Source organism: Acanthisitta chloris, unplaced genomic scaffold, assembly GCF_000695815.1.
Source record: "Acanthisitta chloris isolate BGI_N310 unplaced genomic scaffold, ASM69581v1 scaffold42657, whole genome shotgun sequence".
NCBI classification, from domain to species: domain Eukaryota; kingdom Metazoa; phylum Chordata; class Aves; order Passeriformes; family Acanthisittidae; genus Acanthisitta; species Acanthisitta chloris.
The window spans coordinates 1-17,180 of record NW_008681735.1 but is presented as its reverse complement, the minus strand read 5'-3'; the positions used below and the strand labels follow the sequence as shown (position 1 = coordinate 17,180).

Below are 17,180 nucleotides of genomic sequence, written 5' to 3'. Positions count from 1 at the left end.
TGTGCAGAACACAGAGTTGATAACGCACAGATGTGTTCACTGTTGCTGAGCAGAGCTCACACAGAGCCAAGGCCTTTGCTGCTTCCCATCCTGCCACACTGGCAAGGGAGTTGGGGGTGCATGGGAGACTGGGAGGAGACACAGCTGGGACAGGTGACCCAAACTGACCAAAGGGATATTCCATACCATAGCACATCATGCTCAGTGTATAAGGTGGGAGGAAGGACAGGAGACGTCTGGAGTGATGGTGTTTGTCTTCCCAATGAACCTTCACACCTCTGAGACCCTGAAACATTTCCATGACCATGAAAATCTTAGGAGGCAAGAGAGTAGCAGCAACTGAATAAGACATTTTTAAACATTTTGCTGCAAGAAAAACAAATCACTTTGCTATGTCTTAAGGAGCAAGTACATCTTTAATTCATATATTGGAATTCTACAAACTGACTATATGTGTCTGCTGGACTTATTTTTTGCTTCAGAGGTTTTTAATATTTATAGCTCTCCTCTATTTCAAGAGTGGAAAGTGACCAGAAAACAAATCCAGAAGAACAGAATACACTGGGGAAAAAAATTGTCAATCCTGGCTCACTCTTAATAGCTGCAGTATCTTCATTAACAAAGCCCTTTCAACATGTGGCTTGAAAGTATTACAAGCACAGATACAGTTCTTTCTGCTCAGAACTTCACTGCTGTTATTAGCCTGTTCTCCTGCCAAGGCACCAAAACCAAGATCAAAAGTTCTAGATTTTAATATGTTAATAAACAACATGAAAAAAACAAACAAGAAAGGACTTTCAACAGAAAAACACCCAATCATTTGTAACACATTCTCTTACAGTTTAAGTGATATTATTGAGTTGATAATGCCCAATCCAATTTTTGCCACAGTATCTCACGGTTGTTAATTATAGCTGTACAAAAGTTGTACAAGCCCAGTAAATTTTCTCCCATAGTCATTGCTATGGGTGTAACATTTATCCTCACTATTGAGCCTCTGTCAGGTTTGGAAGTTACAGAACTAAGAAAACAGTACTCCAGCAATATGTATGTATTAAAAGCAAGTAAAACAACATTAAACACAAGATAAAAGCAGTATGTAGATCTCCAATTAAGAATGATTTTTAAAAAAGATAAAAAAAGAGTCCAAAGTATGACAAGACTTCATTACAAAACTCACAATACTTTATCTATGTACAAAGCATTTTGATAAACTTCTTCCAGTCATGCTTCAAACTTCACTAAGTGTACTTCCATTCTCTTACTTGAAATCAGAAATTATTAAAAAAATAAATCAATGAATCAAGAAATCAATGCTGTTGAGTTCTTACAGTCAAAGGATACACCCAGTATGCCATGGATGGCACTCTGTCTATCCTATATTTCCCCCATGCACTCACATATAACTCCATCCACAGCCAGGAAGAGCTAACTGATGCCACTATGAGGGCCACTCATTCTCAGTGAATACCACTGCATAAAATACTGTTTTAGGCTTTCCCCCTCTCATGAAGAGTAGCTAGGAACTTGGATTGTCTTTCTCAACTTCTTGCATAAGATAATCACTGTCAGAATCCAACTCTTCTCCATCCACTGATGCTCCTTCTGCCAGACGTTTCACTCCCCTCTGCTGAGAAATGGCCAACGCGTACTTAATGTTGTAGATATTCCATTCACAGCTGCAAAACCAAACAGGAACATATCAAAAACAAGATTCCATTTTCCTCCAAAACTCAAAACACCTCTATAAGGAGACTGCCTCTCATTCTCTAGTTCTAACAGCCCCAAACTTCCCCAAGTTTTTTGATTTAAAATACATACAGTTTCGAAACATCTTCAAAATGACGCTGGATGCTTTTCTGAAGGAACTGAATCACAGGGAGCAGCTTCACTGACCTGGAATGGAGAAAACATGCAATTTGCAGTGCATTTTATATTTACATATGGAAGTCTAGAACTTTCTTCTGCTCTCGAGATTTTAACGAGCAAACAGGTTAACTTTTCAAACCAAACTTTTGACTGTAATACTAAACAAACAAAAGCTCTTTGCTTTTGACTCTGCCCTCAACGATTATACTCAATACAAGTAAGGTATGGTCAGAGTTTGTTTTTTCCTAATGTCAAACAGCAGCTTGAAGAACTAATCCAGCTTGCTGCAGTGATAACAGTTCCTTCCAGTACTATAATACTTTCTGAAAGGAGAGTTTAAGTTGTTCTCTTGGCAGCAGCAAAAGGAGAAAGTTTGTTCCAGTCATTCCACTAACTAAAACATTAACACCTTTTAAGAGTGACACAGGCACTGTTTTTAACCTGCAGTACTCCTTCTCAGATTACCTATCACTAAGCCCATTTTAAATTTGTAAATTTGCCTTGTTTTGTCCCTAAGAATCTATACTGTGGGTGGGCAGAATATAACTCACAGCCAGGCCCATATAGTGCTAGAGTTCTAGGCAGGAAAGCAGAGTACTACCAGCTAAGAGTGCAAGCTATAATCACAGGCTAAGTCTATAAAAATGCAGTCAGTACCTGCACATTACCTTTCAGTTACACTTAAGACACATAATTGTTTAAAGACACAATCACAAAATCACTCTTGAAATCCTTATGCATTGACAGGCCAAGCAAGCTATGCAAAGTTTTACCTGTTATATTTGAAAAATGGCTTTGCATCATATCCTCACAAGTCCAATATGTATTCCAATACTTGTTACAATCATAGAGTCATTTAGGTTGGAAAAGACCTTTAAGATCAAATCCAAACTGTCACTTTTACCATTAGCAAAGAAGCTGTAAAAATCAAGTAGTTCTAATTGTTGTGTTTGCATTGCCTTAACAGTAAATGTTAAGTAAAAACCTTAAACTGACAGGCAAATAAATTTTAAAATGCTTCTTGACTTTCATAAGATCTCACCTTGTTTTCAGTTTTTGTCCATGCAGCATGAGCAACTTATGGGTCCAAATAAGATAGAACTCTAAATGACAAGAGGTCTCAAATGCAGAAGCCAAGAATTCCAGCAATTTCTCCACATACATGTCTGGGAGTGATGAGCAGACAACATCAACTGTGAAAAAGGGAAAAAAAAGCCCATAGGCATTCAATAGAGTTGAACTACTGTGTGGAATAACATGAAGGACCACAGAATAAGCATAAAGGGAAGGAGCAGAAAGCTTCTGACTTCACAAATTTCTGTATTCAGTGAAACTGGTTATGCACAATAATCAGAGGCAATAAAGGACATTTGAAAAGATTGCAAAGTCACCTGCCCACATAGGAAATGTCTGAATGCTGTTAGCAATTGTGCAGCACAAAGGAACACAATTCATAAGCATTCAAAATAATCTCACACGTAACTATGATGACCTCATTATATATAATCTTCTCTCAAAATATAAGCAATTCCCACCCCCTGCAGCCACCCCCACTGGCCTGTGTAACACTCAGCTGTGAAAAAAGCTTCCTGCTTTTACAGAAACAGGCACACAATCATTCTGTTAACAGTGAATTACAACAGCCTTTCCTCAACTGCCAGGCACTCTGGTCCCCCAGACATTTTCCAGTCCCTCCACCAGATGCTCCAGAGCATCAATTTTTCCTGTACTGTGGAGCCCAGAACTAGGCACAGTGTTCCTGACCTGGTCTCACAAGTGTTTGATAGACAAGACTAATCAGTTTCCTCAAACTGCTGACTACATCCTTGAAGAACAGCCCAGAGAAGTCAACTGCCTTCACCACAGAGGCACATTGCTAACTCAGGTTAAACCTGCTGTGCATCAGCTGCTTCTGAGAACTGACATCCCAAAACTTCACCTGCATATCCAGACCTGACCAAAATCCATGCTCAAAAATCATTATATGAGAACGCAGTAGACTGGTAAATCTAAAATGTAAGTTAACACTAAAAAGTCTTCTTTTTTTTTAAAACAAAAGACAATACTTTCCTTTAGTCTTCAGCTACAGTAGAAAGTACTCAATTATCAATGTTATACTCCACCTCCCTCAAGAGCTAAACTCTGCCCTTTACATCTCAACTAATTTTGGCTTACACATCTCTGCTTACAGCTAGCTCAGCCATAATTTCATGGAAGTTCCACTCACCTTCACCACTAGGGACAGCCTCTATGACCTCCTGAATTAATTTCTTTTCATTCAGCTTGAAGGCCATGATGATAGCCATCGTGTATTCCTTCTGACGCAGAGTTTTGTGTATATTGCTGGGTGTGACATCAATATCCAGCTCGAAAGGATCAAACATCAGTCCAGAGTCCAGGGAATAGACCAGAAGACCCTCTGTGGTGGTGGCTGCCCAGCTTCGGCCTAGGAGAGAAGTAACAATATTTAACAACAAAGATGAGTCTTCTAGAACAGAAACAGAACAGTAATGATAAACAGATGACTCCTCATTTGTCTGCAAGAAGTGGATGAGATTGAAAGTCACCCAGCATTGATGGACCTGTCAGCAGTGACTGTGCTGGTAAAACACATCAGCTCAAAGTGACACATGCCTAACTTTCCACTGCACACAAAACCAGACTATGACCCTTGCAGCACCATGTAACATCTGCAAAGATCATCTCCAGGGCATCTGCACTTCACTATTACTCCTCCAATGCTCTATGCTTTTGCTTGTTTTACAGGGCATAAAAAAATTCTAAATGAATTGTCAGCACTCACCAGTAGGAGAGAATCGCACACAGGTCACTCTTATTTCTGGTTTGAAGTGTCGATAACTCATGTCACCTGAAAGAGAAGTTTAGAAGTGATTTAATGTATTTACCAAAAGTTCACAGTCTAGTTATCAACTCTGTGATGTTACCATTGAATAATGCAGAACATGGCAAAACCTGGCAGACTTGAAGACTAGGTAAGTAAGGGACAGTCCATGTCAGAGAGATCCTACAGCTCAATGGTTGGGATTGAATTTTGCTACTTCAAAATCAAATCAGGATTGCTGTGTTCAATACCCAGGAGATAACAGTACCTCCTGCTTCCTGTTGCTTCTAATATGCAAAAGGACCTATCTGTATATCAGATGAACATGTGTAACAAATCCCTGTGTACAGGGAATGTTTGGGTGATCCTTAATGTTAACTGAGCTAAGCAACTCAAACCTCATCTGGTACCAGCTCTGTGTCAAAGGTTTTGATCCACATAAAATCAGTAACAAGAGAGCAAAGCCAAAGCCATACCTCTTTTTACTCCAGGAAGAGGAATAGCAACACCATCATCACCTCCAGCCCCTTCATCAATCAGAGCCATGCTGCCAAACTCAGTCATTTTCCTCCGATCCAAGTATTCCTAGAGAAACATGGAAGTTCCATTCACTGCACTGAATCTCTTCTCAAACAGGACAATGCACTTTAGATTGTGGTTTCACATTAGCACAGTGCTGTTCTACTTAAGAGATGCACTGTTTGTTTCCTCAGCTGCAGCCCCAAATCTTTCTCCCCTTCAGACTCCACAACCACTGTGCTAATTAAGGGCTGTGTGGCCATACAGGTATGCAAATGAGGTTTTAGGGACCTCTCTGGCCCCTGTTTTTAAACACATACCCCCCCAGGATTCTTTTCCACATGGCTCACTTCTGCTATCCTTTTAAGCCACATGTTGAGCTATGCCAGCACAGCCAAGGGCAGCAGAGAACCAAAAGCTGCTCCACAAACTGCTGTGGCCTAACGAGTGTACTTGGAAACACAGTCCCTGGCCTATCATCACTCTTCCAGGCAAAAGGATGTTGAAAAGTCTTGTGGGGGTAGGGAAATGAAAGAAAACGACTCCTGTGATCACATACCTCCATTGCATCTAAGGAATGGTTGCATGAGATTTCAAATTTTTTCATAAGAATCTGTTCCTTGACATGATATATACAGACAAATTTTGACAAGCCACCGGCCAGAATAGACTGACCATCTGCTGAGTAACACAGAGTAGTAAAAGACCTAGCAAAGAAAAAGAGAAAGTAGTTAACTTCAATGTCTGAGCTGAAAGACCATGAGAATAACCATTCCATAGGAAAAGTGGAAATCTGCATTCACACAGTATGTACTTAACACACAAAATCATTTACAACAAGTACTTTGTAAAAAAACATTATTTAAACATTACATAGCAACATGTAATAAAACCCACAGGGTATTTACTTTTTTTAAAAACCTAACAATTTCTACACACTAATGGTTACACACTAGTATCTATTTCTCTAAGATATCCACTTAAACACCTACAACATAACAAATGAACAACTTATGCTGGCAGCTCAAGTTTTAACTGATAGAAAAATACATGTGCTCAGAACAACACTGATCAGTGGGTGAGCACAGCAAACTACAAAAAGGAGCCATCCAGAGGCCAAGGCAGGCAACCTTTTCAATTCCAACATCAGAATCAAAATATCTGAACAGCAGATGCACTCAGAAATCTTCAGGTAGAAACTAAATGGAAAGAAGCAATCCCAAAGCAAACCAGTGTGGCACTCTCTTTTCACTGCACCCTCAGCTACTTACTTGCCCTTGGCTGCATGCTTGGCAGTTATTTTATCCAGCTCCTTCCTTCCCATCTGCAGATCATGTCTTCCCTCAATTGAGCCAGTCTGCACTGCGTTTTCATGATCCCAAAATGTGATCTGTCCATTCAAAGCAGCAACTGCCAGTTCCTTGCCATCCGGACGGAAAGCAACAACTAGAACTGCAAAGAATTTCATTGACAGTTAACAATACAGTCAGGTATTTTTCACAGAAAATATCCTCAATTTTTCTAGGATCTTATCTCAACTACCAGAAAAATCTTACAACTGTGCCTGTACTTTTTCTCTGCACAACATACAAATGTTTAGCTAATTATTAAGCTAGAGCAAGTATTGAATAAAAGAATATTTCTTGCACTATTAACCAGTATCTCAGCTTTTGGTTTTCATTACCATGAATGAGTCTCTGTCTGTATTTGACAAGTTCTGTTGTTCATTATTGAAATGTTTTTTATATTTTCACATTTGATAAAAGATGAAATAAAGATTACCATCCGAGTTCAGTATTAGTGTCTCCTTAGTTCTCCAGCTGTCTAACATATCCCATAACTTGACTGTTTTATCCCAAGAGGCACTGGCTAGCACACACTTCATTGGGTTAAAGGACAAACTGCTGATGGGACCCTCATGACCTGCTAGGACCTAAGGAGAGAAGAAAAGATAACATGGAATCAGGTGAAAGAAACTGAAATTCAAGTAGTCTGCATTCAGCAAACCCTGAATACAGCAATTCAGCCATGCCTAACTTGTCCACAGACGTTTGAGGACACTTTTGAACATGTGGTGTGACACATACCAGTGATTCTCTACTTTTCATTTTCACAAGTTTGAAACAAAAATCACAGAACTGCTACCACTATATAGGCATCTACAACCACTCCCATGAACATATTTTAGAAACCAAGACCTAGGAAGACATTTTCCCCTCTCTTATCAGAACCATTAAAACCAACTGTGAAAAGTAATCCATTGCTCTGAGAATTCATATCTCCTGCAGCTGAAAACACTTCAGAGAAAGCACTAATAAAACACTATATAATAGGGTTATCTATATAATAATAAGACTAATAAAACCTGTGAATAAGAGTAATAGATTTTTATGGCGTGGAGCTCCTGCTCCTTTCAAAAGAAACCAAGGAAAGAAACTAAACTCAAAACTCTGGAGATCCACTCAGGTATATGCTGAGTTACTGTAGAGCTGATCTGGTGTGTAATGGCTCTGCCAAATGAAATACATGAATCACTGAATTCTTCTACATGTACAAGATATACAATAAATGTTGAAGAACTGAAAAAATAAAAACCTTCTATACAAAAATTGTGCCCCTGCTCTGCTCCAAGAAAACCTTCCATGAAATCTGTATTGACCTTAACACAACAGCTACAATATCTGCATTACATTGAGAAAATATGTTGAAAAGAACATCTCTGCACAACTACTGGAGGGAAAGACTCATGCCCACGTGTTAACAATACTGGTGTTACTTCATCAGCTGGAAAGATTTATTACTTCTAAATTCTAGAAACTATTTCCCACACAAATTCAGGGTAGACGCCATGCAATAAATAAAAAAAACTTAGCCACATAGTGTAACTCCAGTTTTTGAACAGAAATATAACAAAACACTTCAAATGGGATTGAAACCAATTACTCAGTATTGCCACACTCCACATTGTGATACATTCAAATTCTCCAACAGTGTAGGTCCTTACATCCAGCAGCCTCCCACTCTGCATTGACCAGATGAATATTTCAAAGGAATCCTGGGAACCAGCTGACACAATCTCACCACTGGAGTCCACAGCCAAACAAGAGAACTGACTCGGCCGAGGAGACGTAAAGGTGCGGAAATTGCGGTACCTGGTGCAGATGTGAAAATAAACCATGAGAACATTTCAGGTAGATTTAAATGCGTCTTATAAAATAGATTTCATTTTATTTGTAAAGTCTTTTAAGCTATCTGCAGAAAAAATACTCTTTGTATAAAATTAGATGCAATGCCTCAGCATGATTCCAAGATTCAACAGTGTTAAAAGCTCTGCAGAAATAGCAGCTAAACACACTCAAACAGAAGAGTTTTCTTCTATTAAATAGCACATATCCCTTCTTTAGAAATCATGGGCTTGTTTACACACCCAGCTCTGTACACAGTTGTACTCAAATGGCTTAACCACTAAAACTATGACAAGTGTTCAGTTAGGCAAGAGCTTCTCCCCATTTGAGTAGAGCCAGACAGGGATCTTACTGCATTTCCAGCTTCTCTGAGAAAAGTTTTTCCAGAATTTTCTTCACAGAAACTGGATAGAGTGACAGGATTCCTAATTACTATCTAAATTTAAATCAAAGGCTGAACCAAAAATCAGTAAGCCATGACTTAAATTTTTGCATGTATTTTGGATGTATTTGGGGGGAGGTGAAAGCTGATGACTAAATGAGACCCAAAAGCTTTTACAAAGAATTACCTGTGCAGATCAAAGGCACGTACTGTGCCATCCAGGGAAGCACTCAAAATGACATAGCCAGTGGAAGTAAAAGTTACAGCAGTTACACCACTGGTATGTTCTGTAAAGGTGACAAAGCAAAAGCTGCTTGAAGTGTTCCAGACTTTCACCTGCAAGAGAGACAAGAAAAAACTTCATAGAATCTCCATTGTCAGTTCAGAGAGAAAATAAAGGTAAGGCAGCAGAAGAGTAAAGAAGAGCAGCAGCCATGAAGTGGCAGATCTTTTTCTGGCTACTATCATTGTCCCACTTACTTGTCAAGACATTGTGGGATCACTCTACAAAACATATTGAAAATAAAAAAAAAGTACCTGTACACACAACCTATTGTTTCAATGCAAGTCATCCATGAGAAGCTAATTTTTCTTTTAAATGAGAAGATTCTGGAATGGTACATTTAAAAAATGTTGCACTCCCATAAATAATTTGAAATCAATTTCATATCAAAATCAATGATTAAAAGGACATGATTTTGGGTGACTGAAGTTCACCCATCCCAAAGTATCATGGAGCCAGCACAAGCAAATATAAATTAACATTTGATGAGTTAGACCTTTCTGTGTTTATGGCATCTACAATAATGAAAAGAACAGCTGGTAAAAAGCGTAAGGGATACAATTTGCAGAAACTAGTAATAATAAATATATATACATATATGCTCCAGGGAGAAAAAACCCCAAAACATTTAAAAGTGCTGACAAAATAATCATGAGTTATATGCACCAACTATAGCAACAGACCTTTGGACATAAAATGGAATGTTAAGCTGCTTACTATGTAATTAAGACTTAAGTCAATATTCCAGCAATATTGCCTCACTTACCTTCCCATCCTCCCCTCCAGTTCCTATGTACTGTCCATCTGGAGAGTATGCCAAGGAGACCATGCTGTTGAAATGTCCCTGCTGCTTCAGCACGTAGGATTCACTTTGCCATTCCCACACCAGGAGCTGACCCAAACCTGTAAGCAGGATCAACCAGAATTATGAAGACAATGGAAGAAAAAAAGGTTGATGCAAACAGGTTGCACTCTGCATCTATCAATCCTAAAAAAAAAAGTTATTTCCCTTTTATAACTTCAAGGCAATCTCCTCAACAACCAGGAGCTGTTACTTGAGTTAATGTTCTCAATACTACCACAGCAATGCTATCAACCAGCTGGGAAAGGAGCTGGAAAGCAAAGCAGGGCTGTATGTAAGGGCATAATCTTGGTTTCTATGCAAATCTTTATGTTGGAGCATCCAGACAGCTTTGCAAAATGCCACGTTCAACTAGGGGCAAAGGAAGAGAGAATGGTCCAGAATGAAACCATATTATAAACTGCAAGGGATATGGGCTTTACCCTAACTCTGCTAGAGTTTTCATATAGGAAACATGTATTTTTTTCCCTTTGTCAACAGCATTTTCCTGAATCACAAGAATTCTGTGAGGAGAGATTGATTAGGGAGACTTTAATGTACCTAGACACTACAGATATTAGACTATTAACACAGCTTAAACATTTGGAGTAACATGAGCAACAGTAATTTGGGCTTCTGTGCCCACCACATTCCTCATTTTTCCATGAATACAGACCAAAAAAAACCTGACAAACCTGAACATCCAAAGGCAATCCAGTCACCAGTGCAGTTGATGGAAATAGAAGATATCCTTTGGTCTGAAATACTGAAGTACAAGAATTACCCAATAAACAAACCTGTTTCACACTGTGTGAGACAAAACTTCAAGTCTAATGTTTATTAACCCTGTTCAAGGAAGCTGTTTGATTGCTTTACTGAACTTCTGTACCACTGTAACATCAAGAGCTACATGAAAATTCTTTTCTTTGTTACACTCAGAACGATCCAACAGGCAACAGTGCCTTACTCAGAATGAAGACAGAGCATCTGCATCCCAAAGATGTACTTGACAGCACAGAGTAAAACTCCCCCTGTTTAAGAATATATTGTTTTGTACATGGAAATTATTTAGCTAACATCCTACAGCTATGGAAAAGAATTATGGGCTCATTTTGCAGCTTTGAGACAATTTACAGATCATTTTACATATGCAGACTTTTTTTCAGGTATTATTTTCTACATAGAAACTGAAAACATTAAAGTCCAAAGCACTGAAGAAATCTACAGCCAACAACTAGGAACTCCTGAGCAGTTTCCTCATTCAAACCTCACTTTCCTGTAACAGCCCATGGAATGGTTATATGGTACTTATTACATAAGTTTATGATTCTGCCTTTTCAAAGATTTTTTTGCAGTTATTTGTCCTTCACTACTAAACATGGTGTGTTCTCAGTCAAACCAACTAGAAACTCCCCCATAAAAACATACTCCTCCCCCAAAACCAAACCAAAACTAGAGACAACCCCATACCTCACCTCAAGGAGTGGATCAGATTGAACTCTGGGAGCTCATGGAGGTGAAAGATTCCAGAGGCAAAACCAGTGACTAAAAGGTGTGTTTTCTTGTGATAAGCTGCAGATGTCAGGTTATTAAAATCTCCCTCTTTATTGAAAAAATACCTGGTGTCAAGGAAATAAGAAACAAGCAAAATGAATGTTAAAGGAGAGAATGCTGTTAGAGCTGCACTTCAATACAGGCCAAATATTTTGATCAAGGTATCCTAAAACAAAGCTAAAAAGTGGTAGTTCTGGAAATTGCTAAATATAGATGCTTTACAAAATATACTTTAAAAATATGCACTTTACAAAGCTAGTGGAAGCTAATTCCCTTCTCAATGTTGACAGCTGCTACAGCAATCTGATTATCAGCAGTGACACCTCATCACAGGCAACAAAAGAGACTAAGAGAACCTCAGAGGAACTGCCCTGTGCATCTCCTTTTGACCATCTAATGCCAGCATGGGTAGGGTACTTTCTTTATACTTTCTTCACAGAGAGGCTGAGAACTTAAGTCAGGTGTTGGCCCCTATATGCATCCCATCTCTCCCTCACTCCAGCGACAAGAGAGTGCAATGTTGTCCTCCTTCCAGCAAAGCTAAATGCTGCAACTATCTTAAGACTGGATTACTCTTTGTAAGCCACATCTCCACAGGGAGATCCTTCAGGAAGACATCTCCAAGTAGTTCACCAAAGAGGCTGATGAGCTGCCATCTCCCGTAGTCTACCAATCCCTTCCTGACACAAATCAAAGCCTCCAGACTTACAGGGTACTGTAATAAAGATCTCATTTGCACTTTTGGAGTTTCCAACAATAATATATACACCACAAGTCAGTATTTCTTACATTATTATAATTGCAATTGTTATGCTGAAGGAGAAAGGTATTGCCCTTTGTATAGTCAAGGTAAGACAAACACATTCTACAAGAACTATTTAAAAGTGGATCTGCAATAAATTTCTAAATCCTGGGCAGTTTTGTACTGCTTTGAATGAGTGATAACAGATGAAGAAAAAGATCCCAGTATAGCAAATCCCCATTATGACTTCAACTATTGATAACTGAAAGCCACTTACTTAGCAACACGTGAATATTTAACCTTCCCTCTAGTCTCTTGTTCACTTGGATCAGCTTTTCCACGAATTTCTTCACCCTTCGGCTCCTCAAACAGCTCCTCATCATTTTCTGCTGCATTCTTTTCCTTAGCTGCACTTTTAGGGGGCATGGGCTTCAAACCATCCAGCTCTGTGTCACACTGCCACACACAGAGAGCTGCATCCTGGCTAATTGTGTACAGCTAGGACACAAGCACACAGACATAATCACAATACATTACTTAGTCCCCTAGAATCTCCAGTGCTTTGATCTGGAAATTTCACTTGTCCTCAGAACTGGTGATTTACTTTTCTCTGCCCTCAGAAAATATTTTGCAAGGACTGAAGGCAATTTCATTACCAGTTAGCATTACAGCTAAATAATTTTCCCACATTTAAAACTGCAACTTTTTGGAGGGAGCAATTTTAAATAACTTACTCTCCTTTTAAAGTTCACTTCTTCAAATGTTCATGGAATTGTAGACTCCCAATCATAGAATCATAGAATCAGCCTGGTTGGAAGAGACCTCAAAGATCATCGAGTCCAACCCTACCGTGGTCACTAGACCATGGCACTAAGTGCCACATCCAGTCTCAGCTTGAAAACCTCCAGGGATGGTGAATCCACCACCTCCCTGGGCAGCACATTCCAATGCCTGAGCACTCTCTCTGTAAAAAATCTCTTCATAATATCCAACCTAAACCTGCCCTGGCACAGCTTGAGTCTGTGCCCTCTTGTCCTACTGCTAGATGATTGTCTAGAACAATCACAGCAGAGGAGTCAAGAGACACATTACTTATGTGTCTTCTAAATTCTGAGATGTTGTCAAAATAGTCATCTACAGAGGACATTCTGCTTCCACTATTCTAATACCAAAGCTCAAGAATGTAGTGTGATTATACTTACATCTAGACTGTTCTCTTCAAAAAAACAGGCTACTATTATATCCTTATGGCCTCCAAGAGAGTAGTAGATCAAGTTTGCCCATCGTTCTGCTCCGAACACCCATGTAGACATGTCCTTGCTCCCCACTGCAAAACATCTACAAAAGAAAAGGCAGTTTGAATTAGAATCCTGGTTTGCAAAACTCTTCACTGGGTGGAAAATGTGCTGAGCACTGAGACATCAGTCACCACTTAAAAACTAATATTACACACAACAGAGCTGTAAACAGGTTGGCGACTGCAGTAAAATTAGAAGGGATTAAATACAGTCAAAAGGTCAACCAGGCTCACATTCCTAAATATGTTCCTTTTATGGATTACCAGGCATTTTTCAAGCAAAAATCCACTGTTCATCCCAAATACATGTATATTTTATACTTTCTAGTATACCTAATTATATTTTTTTAATTCAAGACAGACTGAGAAAGACAAGAGTCAAACAGAATTTTTAAAGTTAGAACAATACTTCAGAGGAAAGAAAATGGACTGTAACATGCATACAAATACTAACATCATGAGCAGGCAGACAGTGCTTTAGTTTAACAACTCACTTGGAATCATCAGTCCAGTCAATACAAGTTGTTTCATCATATGGACCATAGTAGGTTTTGTCCAGAACAAATGCATTAAATTCTCGTTTCTTCCCAGGAGCATGGTACAGGTGAGCAATATTGTCTTTTGTAACCACAAATTTCCTGTCATATTGGGGGGGGAAAGGATAATGGCACACAAAGCTGTTACAGCAAACAACTGCTCAGTACAGACTGCAATAAAATGAAATAGAACAATGTTTATCTGGTTCCAGCAGTACTGAGACAATAAAAAATGGATTGCCTTGGAATGAAAACCAAGAATTTGCAGCTTGGTATTATCCCCCAAATTATGCATTATAAAAGTCAAAATCACCTAAGTTGAATGATGAAATATTCATTCCCAAGTCTCACAAAAGAAGGAAAAGTTCAAACACTTCCTATTCTGTTTCAGACTCTCTTCACCCCTGTGCATTGGCCACTTTTATTGGACATATCCTTTAATCTGATCCTCTTGCCAGTGTAATTCCCTAACACAGAACTGTATTCCAACTTTGAAGCAAAACCTCATTCAAAATCCCTGTTCTAGTGAGGTGGTGTCCCTGCCCAGGGCAGGGGGTTGGGCCTACATGACCTGTAAGATCCATTCCAGCCCCTAAATTCTGATTCTATGATCCCTTTAAGTCAATCCCACTGAGCAATGCTGACAAAAGGGGAGCTTCACTCTTCTTCCTCTCACCTTTCTGACCCTTCTAACACTCATGTCACCACACCCTGGGTCTGTGACCATGCAGTTAAAATATAATGGACAGGAACAGAAGCACCTGACTCAGAGAATTGCCTCCTTCAGTAGTGCTGTAATCTTAGACTAACCCAAGTCAGCACTGAACCTGCAGCCCAACAACTGCTGCTCTGCACCACTGATTGTCCCTACCATGGGCTCTTTCACTTCACCTGCGATATACAGGAATAGTCAGGACCCACAGCAAATCTATATTTTAAGAGTCACACCACAGACAACATCTGTGACAGAAAAGGATCTATTTCCAAGGCTTTGCTTTTCTTGTTTTTGTTCCCTCCCAACTTTACAGATCAGCTCAGAATCTCCCCGACATTCATGAATAGGTACCATCCCCAGATTGGTCAGAATCATAACCACAACTAGTTTCTGGGGTGATTTCTGCTGGTTTGTTCCAAAGCATGCACACTTGACTTACTTGCCATCAGGGGAAAAGCTGACACTGTGGACTGGCTTGTGAAAATAGAACTGATGTATCACACATTTCCCAATCAAACTGACAAGCAAAGCAGCTCCCTCTGAAAGGGCAGAAAAGGAAGAAAGATCATGAAAATAATCAAGTTCACAAAGAACTCATAACACTAGCAAGCTTAGTTTCTTTCCTTCCCTCCTTTAAAGGGGATGGGAAAAAGTATCTCCTCAGAAACTTTTCAAGCCACTGTGCTTAATATTATTAAGAAATAAAATACAATCAAGATTACAAGACACTATCTAAGCTCTGCAAACAAGTTCCTTTTAAGTTCTGTAAATAAAGATCTCTTCCCCGAAATTCTAATATAATTTTTAATGCAGAGCACTTCTAATTTGTGTGCTATAGCAATACAGACTTTTCCCCTCTCAAGGATGCATTTTTACTTCATTCTCTTATAAAGCAAAAGTCTCCTTTGTGACAGTACCTTCATCAATCAGAATGGCAAGGCTTCCATCTGGAGAGAGCCCCACGCACACGATATTGAGCCGTGTAGCCAGTGGCAATGTCTCACACCTGTTACTGCAAGAAAGAGATAATACAGCAAATTGAGGCCAAGAATGGAGAATGGACCATCATCCTTAGTATCAACGAGACACGGTTTCGTACCTACGTTAAAGCCACCCATTCAACTGACATGTAAAGCCCCCACAACTTTCTTTAGCTGTCACAACCCCATGAACACCAACTATGTGGGCTGCTCTGTGCAGGGCCATGAGTTGGATTCAATGACCCTTAGGGGTCCCTCCCAACTCAGGATATGATTCTCTGTAAGAGATCGACTCCTAACTGGAATACCAGCCTAAGGAGCATCAATCACAACTTTGGCACACAGGAAAAGGCTGGTGACACTCTAGGCAATGCTATACACAACAAAGAGTACAAGACAGAAGCACACGAGGAAACTACATGACTAAATCAAACATAAATCCATTTTTTCCCCTCTTTGTTTCTAATGCCCACCTTGTCATACCTCTGACGCTATTCTCCCCATGGACATGCTGCAGAACACCTCGAGAGGTATTCCACTGGGCAGGCTACCACCTTCTAATGCTAATCCAGAAGCTTTCCAGGGTATTTTAGAAGATGAGCATCCTGGAGAGCCCCAGCCTATATCAGTGGCACAAACTGCTCTCCCCATGGCACACAGGGCTGCAAGAGCCAGCCACTATAGACAAGGAGATCTTGGGTCAGGCTCCAAAACCTCAGAATCACAGAACATTCAGAGCTGGAAGGGATCCACGAGCATCATGGATCCAACTCCTGGCCCCACACAGGACATCCCCAAGAATCACACCCTGTGCCTGAGAGCATTGTCCAAATGCTTCTTGAGCTCTGTCAGCCTTGGTGCTGTGACACTGCCCTGGGGAGCTGTTCAGTGCCCAAACACCTCTGGGGGAAGAGCCTCTTTCTAATACCTGAGCTGAATCTGATATCAAGGCTACAACGTGTCTGTAGTGAACGAATGACAGGACTCCGATGACAGGCTGAAAACATGCATATCCATGTACCTTACCAGTCTCATCTAAGTGTTCTTTCCCTTTTGAAAAAGGCCCTTTATCCCCTCCAAGCCCTCGTGCTGGCAGTGCCAGGCCCTCCCCTGTCCAGGCCGGGGCTGAGGGATCGCAGGAGCAGCAGGAGGAGGAGCAGGAGGAGACGAGCGCTGGGTCTCACTTACTTCTTGAGATCGAAGAGGGAAATCCTATTGCCGACGGGGCTGAGGAGCGAGTTGCCATCGCGGGTGAAGCAGAGGTTGCCGCGGCGGTACACGGTGCCCAGCAGGCCGGAGAACTGCGGGGACAGGACGGGGCAGGGTGAGAGGGATGGGGCAGGGCTGGAGGGACAGGAGCAGCCGGAGCAGCACTCACCACTCACTCACCCGGTAGGCGAACCGCATGGCAGCGACCGCGGGGCGGAACGCGGCG

At 40.4% G+C, this 17,180-nt stretch overlaps 1 protein-coding gene across 1 annotated transcript; it reads right to left on the bottom strand.

The window, feature by feature from the left end:
- Positions 1–1,422: 1,422 nt before the first annotated feature.
- Positions 1,423–17,152, bottom strand: LOC103805540 (periodic tryptophan protein 2 homolog). Its single transcript, XM_009078192.1, has 21 exons — positions 17,135–17,152; positions 16,934–17,046; positions 15,683–15,777; positions 15,205–15,304; positions 14,009–14,152; positions 13,420–13,555; positions 12,495–12,715; positions 11,397–11,540; positions 10,617–10,687; positions 9,847–9,983; positions 8,985–9,133; positions 8,235–8,382; positions 7,013–7,163; positions 6,502–6,682; positions 5,790–5,937; positions 5,188–5,296; positions 4,673–4,738; positions 4,097–4,315; positions 2,912–3,062; positions 1,822–1,896; positions 1,423–1,679 (listed from the first exon to the last, which is right to left on the bottom strand). The coding sequence occupies exons 1-21, from the start codon at positions 17,150–17,152 to the stop codon at positions 1,520–1,522; spliced, it is 2,736 nt and encodes a 911-aa protein (XP_009076440.1). The 3' UTR covers positions 1,423–1,519.
- Between the last annotated feature and the right edge of the window lie 28 nt (positions 17,153–17,180).

Coding starts and splice junctions, on each gene's coding strand:
- LOC103805540 (XM_009078192.1), bottom strand. Junction 9,984..10,616: donor GATTGCCTTTGGATGTTCAG/GTTTGTCAGGTT, acceptor TCCTGCTTACAG/GTTTGGGTCAGCTCCTGGTG. Junction 3,063..4,096: donor GGCTGTCCCTAGTGGTGAAG/GTGAGTGGAACT, acceptor CCTTTTTCACAG/TTGATGTTGTCTGCTCATCA.